The following is a 12,353-nucleotide window of genomic DNA, read 5'->3' on the forward strand; positions in this document are numbered from 1 at the left end:
GTTATTATTATTGTTGATGCCGAGTCGATTACAGTCTTTAAAACATTATTTTAAATTAAGAATTAATGTCAGCATTATAACAGGGAAAGTAAAACTAAACTACTTCTTTGATTATGCTACTTAACATTACTGCTGGCATAAATAATACCAGATGAAAGAATAAAGGTTCCTGCACATATCACTTAAAGGATAACTTAAAGTTTATTACAACTTGGGTCTTATTTTAGTAGTTTCATCATTCTTATCAGTAATTATAACATTGTACTCACCGTGTTAATTCCTGAGATCTGGGAACAAGGAAACATCACAGAAAAGAAGTCAGATGGAGCATCAAAGACGACTATTGTTTGAGCATTTATGAGGATTTATTAGCAGTAATGGAATCTAATATTCATAGGTATGTTTTCATGAGTGTAAAATCCCCTGAAATAAGAGGTTGTGTTTTCATTACCTTAGAATGAGCTGTTTTTATAAACAGATGTAGTGGGTCCTCTTCCACAAAGTCCGCCATGTTGAACCGCTTTCTACCTCCGTAGTTTCTACGACACGCTTGGAAATACATTGTACACACTAGTCCTTTAAAAAAAACATTAGGTTTAGATATTTAAATACTTAAGTTATTTGGAAGAAAAAACCTGAATTATCCTTTAAGTCAATTTTACATGTTCCGCTGGCTATATATATATATAAGCTACTTTGGCTCATAGCACAGAAGACTGTGAGGCCTGCAGTAATTGCATGGAACCATACGGTGTTGGCATATGGCATCATATGTTGTTTCAAGGAGACCAAGGTTATATTGCAACAGATAAACCACCCAACTGCTTGGCTGCGTCAAAGCCTAGTGACCTATACAGCGTATCTAATGGCATTGTGACTTCTCTCTTAGTGTTTACAAGCTGCCTTCATCTGGCCCACTCCCAGCACTGTACTTTTTCCACTGAGACACAATTAGAGCTTTAGGTCATTTCCTGAGTTGGCCCTTATCTTGGCTCTCTAGCCTGTTTCTGCTAGATTGTTTGTCTCGGTTTCAGTTTAAGAACTGCCACTGTACCCACATCAGGCCTCACAGGACCGGGCCGGTGGATAGCAGGGATCGATTTTTGTCTCACTTACCTAAAATGCATCCCCAGCCAGATTAATGGAGTCTTTGGATGGCATTCCAAGTTGTCTGCATTTACATTATAGGTCTGTTTGACTGGCAGTAATGTCAATATTTCTTCACATTTAGTGGCACCACTCAGTCCAGACGGGGTTGTGTGGATGTTTAGCACACCCCTATCTGGGAAATAGCTTTTTCTACCTTCATAATGAAGTGTAAATGTACTCAAACACAGTACTACTGAGTTGACACAAATTGTTTCACTATTAAGAATTTAGGTTTGTTTAATCTAATTTAAAACACAACATAACTTATACTGGAAATGGAATAAGCAATTTCCAAACATTACAACAAAATGATTAATTATAATTATTCTATCCAGTCTCTATTTTTCAAAGACTATATAAAAAACCTTTATATGACATTGAACTGACTTTACTTTCTGTTATAATGCAGACTAAAGTAGTCGTCTGTAATAAATCAAGTCCTGAAACACAGACAGGATTGTTCTCCGCATTTTCCATGTGCGTCATAAACAGACATTTATGACACATTAGGCACACTAAAGTCATAATTAGCTTTCTTTTTTTTTTTAAATCAATCCTGCAAGGGAAGGCCGAAGTAAAAGTATGGAGTGAGGAAAAAATAAAAATGCAAAACCCCTCTCTCTTCTCTGATCTCTCTCTCTTCCTCCTAATAATTTTCATACAGCCCCTAAGATGGAGCTTGAAGTGCTTGATCTTTGGAAGCCCTGTTGCAACATCCATTTTAATGTGACATATTTGAATATTTGCGATGTGTGCGTCTGGGAGCCTTTGACTTGGCAGATTAACCCTCTTCTCACTGTCTCCGCCCTTTCCTGATTCCTCACTGGGGATGACAGTGATTATGCATATGCCCCAGCAGCTACAAGTGCGGCCAACACACTTCCCTCATTCTTCTGAGGGGAGGAAGCGGGCAGCCGCTTTGGAAGCCAACAAACCCCGATTCAGCTGCCAAAACCCCTGACAATGATCTCGGGCTGAACGAGGGGATGAAGTAGAGAAAGCAAACGGGCGAACGGGCCGTATGAACAGAGGGGGGAGTTAATAAGACGTCTTTGTCCCAGGGGAGGTCGCTCCCTAGAGGGAGGAGATGCCTTCAGTCGTGAGGCACAACAGCTGAAATGAACCATGGGCTTAATTTTTGAACTCACCAGTAAGATTTAAGAAGAAATTGGTTCAACACGCCCCCGCAATGATGACAAGAAGTCTCTCTGTTCGCTGTTGCCATAGAAACAGGGATTGGGTCTCTCTAGGCTGGTAAAGACTGTGATACCCCTTCAGTTGTTGGGAAATTAGGCAGCTAAGCCACAGATCTAAAGTGGAACATGGTCCCAAAACATCGATTAAGCCTCAACAGACTCCTCAGTAGTGCTGCAGCATTATGTATAAAATATGAAATGCGCAATATGGTTGTTTGATATGGAAACAGGTGATATAGAATGCAATAAAACATAGATTTAATCATGCAAGTGTTTCATCTTTAGGTTGTGATCGTGATGTTATATACATCTACTTTTGTCTTTTTGATAGTTATGTTGCATTCTACTGTTTCTATGACCACATTTGGTTGTTAGATGACTACAAGAGTATAAATAAAGTTCATTGATGAGGTGACAGTCTGGAAAATAGCACTGTGCAATTAGCATTTGAAGACCCCTTGATAATTCTCTTTATAGTCATGCAATTATCTTGCTCCAGTTACACAAAGATATTTGTTTATTTAGATTCCCAGTTGCTGTTACCACCACAACAGCAACTCCTCCTCCACAGTAAAAAAAACAATAACAAGTTAATTGTATAAAGATTTATGTCACATCAACACCTCTATTATGGTATGCTGTACAAAACCTAAAAATAAGTGATTGCAGAGAGTCAGAAGTGACAGCAGAAGGTTGCAACTTCATTCCTCTACAGTATGTGGAATTCTTGTTAGTGGGCCTTTATGATCTTTTTATTGTGGAAATGTATGTCAGTGCTGATCAAAATATGACATGTGGCCTTGCTTTTCACTGCTGGCACATGATGGTCACGCTGCGTCACACAAACACTAAACCTGTTACTGACATAAGGCCAGAGCAGTGGAGAGTAAGCAGTTTATACTCTCAGGTCTGATAGAGATAAGCAGATCAGCTGTTTTGACGGATTTGATGTAGTAGGAGAGCAAGGCCGATGAAAAGACTTGTAGTGGATTGGCAGGGATTGTATTAGAGAGAAGGTGGGGTCAGACTTTGGTGCACATGCCATGTCTGTGGCCTCTCTCCGAGCGCCGTCAGGGACCCGGAGATGAAGTGCTGTGCCACGTGTGATTTGGTGGAAATAAAATCTGTGCCAGCCCACACAGATGTACCATTATGGCTTTGCCTTGCCTGCCCTCTGAGACACGGCTACAACCTTTAAAACATGTGGCTGGCAGACCCTGTTACACAACCCAAGGCAGGGGGATGCATCCACGGGGCTCTCGCATCAGTCAGATTGTGTTGCTTCAGCGCATGCAGCTTCTGCCTGGAGGGAGTGAGGCTCTTTGTTCTGATGTTGTGTGTGTGTGTGTCTCAGAGAGCAGAGGAGAGTAGGAAGTGACATATCCACCGACCCCCCTCTGTTATGGCTATCCTGGTCCCCTCTCCTCTCCGCTCCTCTCCCTGATAACTGAAATCTCAGCTGAGGAGCAGAGAGGACAGTAGGGGTGAGTTGTTACCATGCTAATTCACCCTGCTACCCTCTGAAAACACGGGGAAGCCAGCTGAGAGGCATGAGAGGCCAAAAAAAAGAGTGTCTTTCACAGCACTTTGGCTCTTTATTATGCTACCATACTCTGTTTAATTGTGAGTTGGCATGGCAATGAACAACCCTCATAATGGCAGCAGCTGGGGGTGATGTGGGAGAAAGAGGAGGTGCGGGGGAGGGAGAGGCAGGGGCACAGGCAGGGGTGCATCTAGATGTTACGTAACACTGAAGGCCGGCCAGCCTTCAGCAAGCTACCCCACTTGTGGAATTTGCATATCTATTGACCTGTGCGGTGTGTGTGGTAGTGCTGTATATCAAAAGGTTTAGCCATTTTGTTTGTGCATGAATGTGTATGTTACTTTCTGTTCATCAGTTGAAGCCTTGTTTTCTCTTTTCCTCCCTCAGGTCCTTCGTACTCATGTGATGGTGCGTGTTGGAGGGGGCTGGGACACATTAGAGCACTATTTGGACAAGCATGACCCATGTCGTTGTGCTGCTTTTGGTGAGGTCACTTCCTAGCCCTTACAATACAACTTTATTGGTGTGTTTTGTTGCCTAATTAATAAACATCATTCACACCTGATGTACTATGTTCAGACTAGACATACAGCTATTTATGTAATTACAAATCATCATCATCATCATTTCCCATATTTAGATTTTCACTGTTGACCAGCAACAGTCAGTCTGTTTCATACTGAAACCAAATGAACTCCTGGCCAGAAAATTTATTTCTGCAATTGAAAATGTGCAGTCACTCACTTTTATTAGCAGCACAGACAAGAGTGATACATGTTCATAACTATGCTGGGTGAGACCATCGCTTTTCTTTTCCGTGGGTCCAAACTGTTGTTGAACTGGTGAGGTCAAGAGCCAAGTGTCTGGCCTGGACAGCTGACACTATCTGAAGTCATAATTGGTGTTACATTACTAACCACAAGGGGCCATGTTGAAGATCATTGAGTATTAAGTGATTACAGAAGCAGGCCTTTTGTGCTCTAAAAATATTCTCCCTAAGTGGTGAGATCATCAGTATTTCTCTGGCTAGTTTCACAAGTTATCCCTGTGGCTTAAGGAAGCATACAAATATGTTATCTACTATTGCTATCTAACAGCTTCATGACATTGGTGTGGTTAGCTATGATATATTTCTGGACCTCTAAATGGCTCTTATCCCTGGTGATTGTACAGGCTGTCTGACAATGTTGGTTAAAGGTCTGTCTTAAACACTTGTTTGTCTCCTCAGCCCACCGCTACCACCAGGCTAAAGCCAGTGGCCAAGGTGGGGGAGGCCATAGCAAGTCCTCGAGTGCCCACTCCTCCCGCTCCACCAGCCCAGGTCCACACTGGCGAAATGATGGCATCGCACCTTACAAACCTCCTGACAGGCGCTCCTTGGAGCCCCCATCTGCTCCATGTGCCTCTTCCTCCTCCACGCGTTCCGGCCGCTCTCAGAACACTTCTGGCTCCACCGAGCTCGACTCCGGTGCAGCACGTACTTTACTCCCACGGCCGCCACGAGACCGCTCAGAACCCCGCCACTTTAATCCTCTCAGGTGAGTGTGTGTGTCTATGCAAGTGTGCGGATAAGTGTTGGGATAAGTGTGTTACCATGATAAGAAATTAATCTCTCGCAAGTAGCCTGGCAGGCCACGCTCAGATTTTGCTGCTTGCTCTTTTGTGCCATTAGACAAGCAGGGAGACAGAAAGGCACACACACACACACATAAATTCAAAGAACTGGGAATATACACAACAAATACACATGCCAGGAAGCCACAGATTAGACCAGAGCAGATTTATCTAATCTCAGGTGACATTGCCCAGATAAATCCTCACACAGCCATCCTACAGCACATCCTAGTGGCTACAAGGTAGACACCAAACATGTTTACTCCGCTCTCCTTTCTTCCCACTCTTCTCTCTTCTACTTTCATTCAGTTAATTAGACCGTCGACTGCCTAAATATGGCTGTGATTCTGAGCGAGCTGTTGCTTAAGCTTGTCTTCTCTTGCCATGGCGAACAGATGGTTTGAATTAGTGTGAAACCAGTGACAAATGAAACCACACATCAGTTTGATATGCTTCTCAAGTGATCAATGATAGAATAGTGGCATGTTAAGGCCATTATACGTGGCTCTTTCTATTGGATACAATAAGATCTGCTTATGCTCTTCAGGAAGCCGGTAAAATGTTTAGTTGGTCACATACCTTCGCTATATGTCAGAGTGTGAAGGCGCCATTGTTTAACACAATTTGGAGCTGAATGGTGGTTTACTTTGGCTTGTAGCCAATGTGTGGGTCATTTCTGTACTGTGCGATGGCTCAGACCAGACGTCAAGGCAACAGCTCATTCGAATTAACCCTGTGTGGGTGTGGCATCCCCTTTCAAGTGCGCCAGACCAGATAAAGACTAATCTGACAACTATCCCTAGACAACTGTTCACAGCTAACTGGGGAAGTAGGTCAACAGGTGGGCTCCATGCAGGCAAATTACCATGCCTGAATATGTACGAAACTAATTTCTGAGGATAACTTTAGAAGTCTGATGTAATAAAACTCTAATTAAAGGCATAGCCTGTGATCTAAATTAAAAAAAAACTGTATCCTCACTATCAAAACTGAAAACACAGGTCTGCAGCATGTCATCATTCCTAATTTGACTGAATTTGAGAAGAGAAGACATTTTTTTTACCAAGATATAAGATATATTATGTAAATACACCTGAAATCTTCACAGTCAAACAGATAACACAGCCTCTACTGGGTCCTTAAATATCAATTTACAAGACAAACTGTATTGATCTGTACTCATCAAATCTATCTAGATTTGTTCTTCCTGTAAGTGAACTCTAAGACCGGATTATACGGTTAAAGCTAATGCTCTTACTGGTGCGTGACAGTGGATGGGTGTCTGGTTGAGAAAGGGCAATTCAGTTATGTGTTGGGTTAGAAAATCTATAAGACCAATTATGTGGTGTTATTATACATATAAATGACTCTTTGTCTCCTCCCTAAATTGTAGGAATAAGGAGACAAAGTTACCACTGACGAGACGTCTGTCTGGAGACAGTGACTCCTCTACAGCCTCCTCTAAAGGAGGAGGTGGAGGAGGAGGAGGAGGACGGTACTCTCTTGGTGGTTCCTCACGGCGCTCTGGTGAAGAGGTAGTCCTGCTTGTCAATCGAAAGGAGGGGAAGCATTTGATCGAGAGGCCTGGAGCTCGAAATCAGTCCCCGTCCCTGCGTCCCTCACTTCCCCGCGCACGCAGTCAGTCTCGGGAACGTCCTGCACTCGCTCCAATACTCAAACCCAACCCACCACAAGGATCATCTGATGGACCTCGAACGTCCCGCACAGAGAGGGGCCGGTCCCTCGGAAACGAGGGCCCGAGAAGGCTCCATGCTCCACGTTCCCACAGCCAGAGTAAGTTATCTAGCCGTACGCGGTCAAGTGATGCCAGCCCGGGACCCGTTTCCTGTTACAGAGACCCTCAGCCCCCACCCTCAGACAGACGAGAGGACCTTAGGGCCAAACAAATGCCCCCATCCTCTCCCAGATTAGGTGGTGGGTTCACCAAGCGGCAGTCGTCCTCGTGCTCTAACTCACCTATTAAAGGGGTCCAGAACAACAACAGCAGCCCCAGCAAGAAGACAATAACTACTCCCAGACCTCCTGCCCCTCGCTCACCCTCTGTAGGAAAAGGCAGACTACTCCCACCAGTCAGCTCAGGAGGTCGACGTTCACCACACTCATCTCCCCGCAACTCACACCATCATGCTGCCCGCTCACCTCGAACATTACAGGGCCCTCGCTCTGCTGGGCGGGGCCACCATAGGAACTGGTCTGGCCTGGAGCGCCAGGAGCCCGAGGAGGAAGAACAGGGCCTTGGCTTCCAGATTTTACCAACACTAGACCCCCAGAGGGAGCAGGACCTGTATCGCAGCTTTGAGGCTGAGTTTTTGGCCAATACACAGCAGGTTAGAGGAGTGTCTAGCATAGCTCCAGGAGGAGCGACCCTGCAGACAGCTGGGACACATTCAGTGCCCGCACCCACTGATCCTAATGTCACTGACTCCGCTTATTCCTCTTCTAACTCCTCCACCTCCTCCCTGAATGTGGGGGCAAAGATAGGAACTCTGCCTGACCTCAGGGAATCCAAGAGGACTAATTTCCGTCACTTCCCAGTGGAGGATCCCTTAAATTTACTTTATGGACAGAATTTTGTAGGACCACACAACTTTGGTCAAGGAGAGCCTGAGCACTGGGGAGAGCGTGGAGGAGGACTCAAGAAGCTCCCAGCCATCTCTAGTTCCATAGAGGAGAGGGAACTTCCATCTTCCCTGCCTGGTCTTAGAGACACAGCGTCAGACATATTGATGAATCAGGTCCCCTCACAACCTGCTTTCCACTGTACTAATATGAATGGAGACCATGGTGGTTTTCCTCCTACAGGGGGGCTGACAGGTCAGCAGGGTCAGCTTGGCTGGGGCACAGGACCTGAAGGAGATGTTCCTCTGGAGAATCACCAGCCAAACTTACCTTATGACCTAGAAAATGGTGACGGTAGTGATGACCTCCCGCCCCCAGAGGCTTGCCCGTCACCAGTGCCCCTTCCCCCCTCTGAGGACTGCTCCTTCCAGGATTCCTCTAGTGAAAACTCTTCCATGTGCTTCAGCCTGAGCGAATCCCGCTCTGAGTCCCCGCCACCATCTTCCCCCCTGGCCAACGGGGACACAGATGGAGAGGTGTTGAAGACTAAGAAAGGGCAAAAGAAGGGAGACAGGGTAGCCCCTATCTCAAAGCACAAACTGAGAACCAGGATCAGGCCTCGTATTGACAACAGGCCAGAAAACAGCCCCTCACGTATCCCCACGCCGGTCAGCTACAGAGATCTACAGGCTCACGACACGCTTTCTCCATGCCACACCCCACCAATGTCTCCTCAAAGCTCGCACTCTACTGGTCGTCCAGCAACATGCAAGAGCCTGCACCAGGCCTTCGCAGACATGATCCATCCTCAACCACGATCCCCAGCCATGGGCAACAAAGAGTGCTCCTACCCTGGACAGTCAGGGAGCCTGGACACTGAAGCTTGGATGTAGCACAAATGACACAGGGGGTTGTTCTCATGAACTTTGACTACTGTGTAAAAAAAACCCAACAAACGTAAGGCTGGGCTATAGACTGTTTTCATTGCATGTCTAACACTCCTTCTTTTTCACTTAGTTTCTCCCCTGAATACCTGCAGGGGGTTCACGTTGCTTTTATTTTGCACTCAAGCCAAAATTATTTATTACCAAAGGAATGGTCTTTAATGTTACTTTTACTGTAATTTTAATGTGTGCATGGGGATGATTTTGCCAATCATAAGGTGTTTTTTTTTTTTTTTTTGCAAGACACTTTCTCATGGTTGATACAGAGAGATAGAGAGAGAGCATATGTGCTGCCATGTGCCCCACTGAGGGGCATGGTAAAGTGCCAGGGATTTAAAGCTGCAACTCTATAAACAGTGTAAACACTAAACCTTTAGTCAGATAGATTGGCTCCCTCTTGTGGTTTGCCAGAGCATCTCAGCTTGCCTTGATAGTCAAAATACTGTTTTGATGTGATATTTTCAGTCTCTCCACATTAGTGGTTTTCACATATGACTCATTATACTCATATTTACAATATATTGATAGGTAACATAGACAAAGGTACCCCCATCGTTCTTCTGTCTTTATGAACATTACATGCACTACCAACGTCTGTACAGTTGTCTGTTGTGATTAATGTCTGATTTTTCACAACAATTGGTGTAGTTAAGATAGATATTTGTTTTTGGATGCTTAATATGTTACAGGTTTTCAACATTATGTTTAATGCAGTAAAACATTTTAACCATATTTCTACTTTAAGTGGATTGAACCTATACATTTACGAGGAGCAGTGAAGGTTGTATTACTTTGTGTCATTGTCACTGAAACAGAAATGTTGAGAGCTCTTCCTCTGACCAAACTGTATTCTGGAAAATATACATGTGCAAAAAGTAAAATGCTTTGGAGAATGAATGTGTAAATACATGTTGATGTGCTCACTGATAGACATGGGCATTTTGTATATAAAAAGGCATTGAATATACAGTTTAATGTACATATTCACTGTAATCAGTTCTGTGCTGCCTTAGCTATGCAATATTGGTGGTGGAAATGCCTTGACAATTCCCTTTGCCTTAAGATTTAGTCGCAGATTAGTTTTTGAATGTTTTCACTTGACATCACTAAGATCTATTCGGTAACACTACTTGCCATCATTAACTGTTTATGATGATAGAAATTGGAGAGTTTGAGTGTGAATGTGGAAAAAATAGTGAGGAACATTGCCAATTTGAATTATAAATTATACTTGATGAAGGTGTACAAATCATGATAAAGATATATAATTTATTGCCTCTGAATCATATTAGTGGTTAGAAGCCAGATAACCTACTTACCAGATGGATTTCAAAGACATGGCACAATCTGTGGTGACCTCTAGTGGCTAATGAAAGACAAGAAATAAGAGTCTGTTTTCCTGACACAGTACTTTTCCCTCCATAGTGTCCAGTGCTGATTAGAGCCAATAAAAATGGTATTATAAGGTGAAGTTTGATGGATGAAGAATGATTTTGACGTGAGTGTCTACGTGTGTGCAACAGTGCATGAATAATAGATACTGTAACTGGATATGTTCTCTTGTGATGCTCTTGCACAGAGTATTAAAGGCCAGGCTCCAGCTACTGTACTTCTGTTGTTGGTATTTGAACAGATGTGGACTTGTGGACTGTAAAATATAATTGAAAGTGGAGATGTAGGAATTGTTGTGTTAGTGCCCTGCAGCCATCTCCAAAAACATCTTGTGAGAAATTGGTGGCCGTTTGTTTTTGATGGGTTTAAAATGGGTTTTCGGTCGGTAAAAAAGAAAGAAAGAAAAAGTGGATCACGTGTTTTTGTAGGCCGCTGTGAATAGGCTAGGAAAAAGAAGAGTGCATATGTGTGTACATACTGTATGAGAATATGTACAGAGTTGGAGTGAAGAAGGGAGAGTGATGTTGGTCTAATTTATTTATTTAAGAAATTAATTGAGTGAGCTGTAAATGTTCAGTGAAATCCAAATGAGGCAGGTCCCAACGTGTATAAACATCATGCATTTTAAAGAGTTTTAAGTTTTCTCAACAGTACACCGTAAAGAGACACAATAATGAGTTAGAAATGTTTAAAACTGGTATGATCCTCCAGATAAACTAAACACATCGGGGCTGTTTTGCAATATTCAGAGGTACAGTAATTTGATTTAATGCTGACTGCTCATTGCCACAGATAATTTACGGTGTACCAGTATTGTTGGAGCTACATTGATCCGATATGTAGCCGGTTATCACTTTCACCTGTATAAACAGATGTATTCTAGTTGTTTTAAATGTAAATTTGTTTTGGCTTATTTGAAGACATTTGCATTTTGATCAACTGGTCGTCTAAAATCTGCCAGTTATGTAAACTGTGACTTCATAAAAACACGCCATGAAATTCGGTTGTCCTGACATAATCTTTGTCCTGCACAACTTCATGCAAATTTAATGAAACTCTCTCTCTCTCGTTCTCTCAATCCCTAATCAGCGAAATTTTGAATGTTCATGATCAGACAATTTCTTGTTTGCTAATGTTATTTTCACTAAAAACTTAAGTTAAATGTACAGATTGCTTGACATTGTGGAATTTGTATGTATGAAATAGCAATACTGCAACATTTCACTGTTTTGTTCTGATTTTTTGAAGTTGAAAATGCTGTCAAGTTGTTCTTGTAATAAATATTTTCCTCTGAAGTTTATGAATTATCTCTGATCAATTTTTCATATAGAGCTTCTGTCACAGCAGCGTGCAAAACAGATTGGGGTTGGACTTTAAAGGAAGTTGTCCAGTGCTTGTTTGAGAAAAGCCAAAATCTCAATGTGTTAATAGCATCTTAATTAAGAACTTTTTACACTTGAAACTAAATGTATTTGGTGAATATGATGAACGATACTGTGTGTAAATATTGACTGATATCTGATCTCTTTTTGCAGATTTTGCAGTGTGAAGGTAGAAAATGCAACAAAACTGAATGTCATATACCCTGCCCCGTCTTTGAGTATGTGTCGAGTGGAAATAATGTAATTTTACCTGGAAATAAGTGACAAAAATGCAATTCTACCTGCTAATAAGTGGACATAATGCAATTCTACCTTGAAATAAGTGGAAATAATGCAATTTCACCTGGAAATAAGTGACAAAAATGCAATTTTACCTGGTAATAAGTGGGAATAATGCCATTTTACCTACACTTAGCGAGTTTATTTGGTAAAATAAAGCTAGCTAAAACTACAGTCCCATAAAAAAACCTACTTTTGTGAAGTTTATAGTGTTACCTTTTTGTTTTAACTGTTTATAGAGAGGTGTTAATTTACCTTTATGATTATTTTAGAG

The 12,353-nt window shown here is 42.6% G+C and overlaps 1 protein-coding gene across 1 annotated transcript in view; it reads left to right on the forward strand.

The window, feature by feature from the left end:
* Positions 1–11,718, forward strand: part of gas2l1 (growth arrest-specific 2 like 1) — a 21,627-nt gene extending 9,909 nt beyond the window's left edge. Inside the window, exons 3-5 of the mRNA XM_035658679.1 lie at positions 4,276–4,372; positions 5,117–5,426; positions 6,896–11,718. Of these exons, the coding sequence (XP_035514572.1) occupies positions 4,276–4,372; positions 5,117–5,426; positions 6,896–8,975 (2,487 nt within the window). The 3' untranslated portion in view covers positions 8,976–11,718. The remainder of the gene's footprint in view (positions 1–4,275; positions 4,373–5,116; positions 5,427–6,895) is intronic.
* Positions 11,719–12,353: the final 635 nt, after the last annotated feature.

The sequence above is a fragment of the Morone saxatilis genome, unplaced genomic scaffold (genome assembly GCF_004916995.1).
Source record: "Morone saxatilis isolate NCDOM2014 unplaced genomic scaffold, NCSU_SB_2.0 Contig16, whole genome shotgun sequence".
Lineage (NCBI taxonomy): Eukaryota > Metazoa > Chordata > Actinopteri > Moronidae > Morone > Morone saxatilis.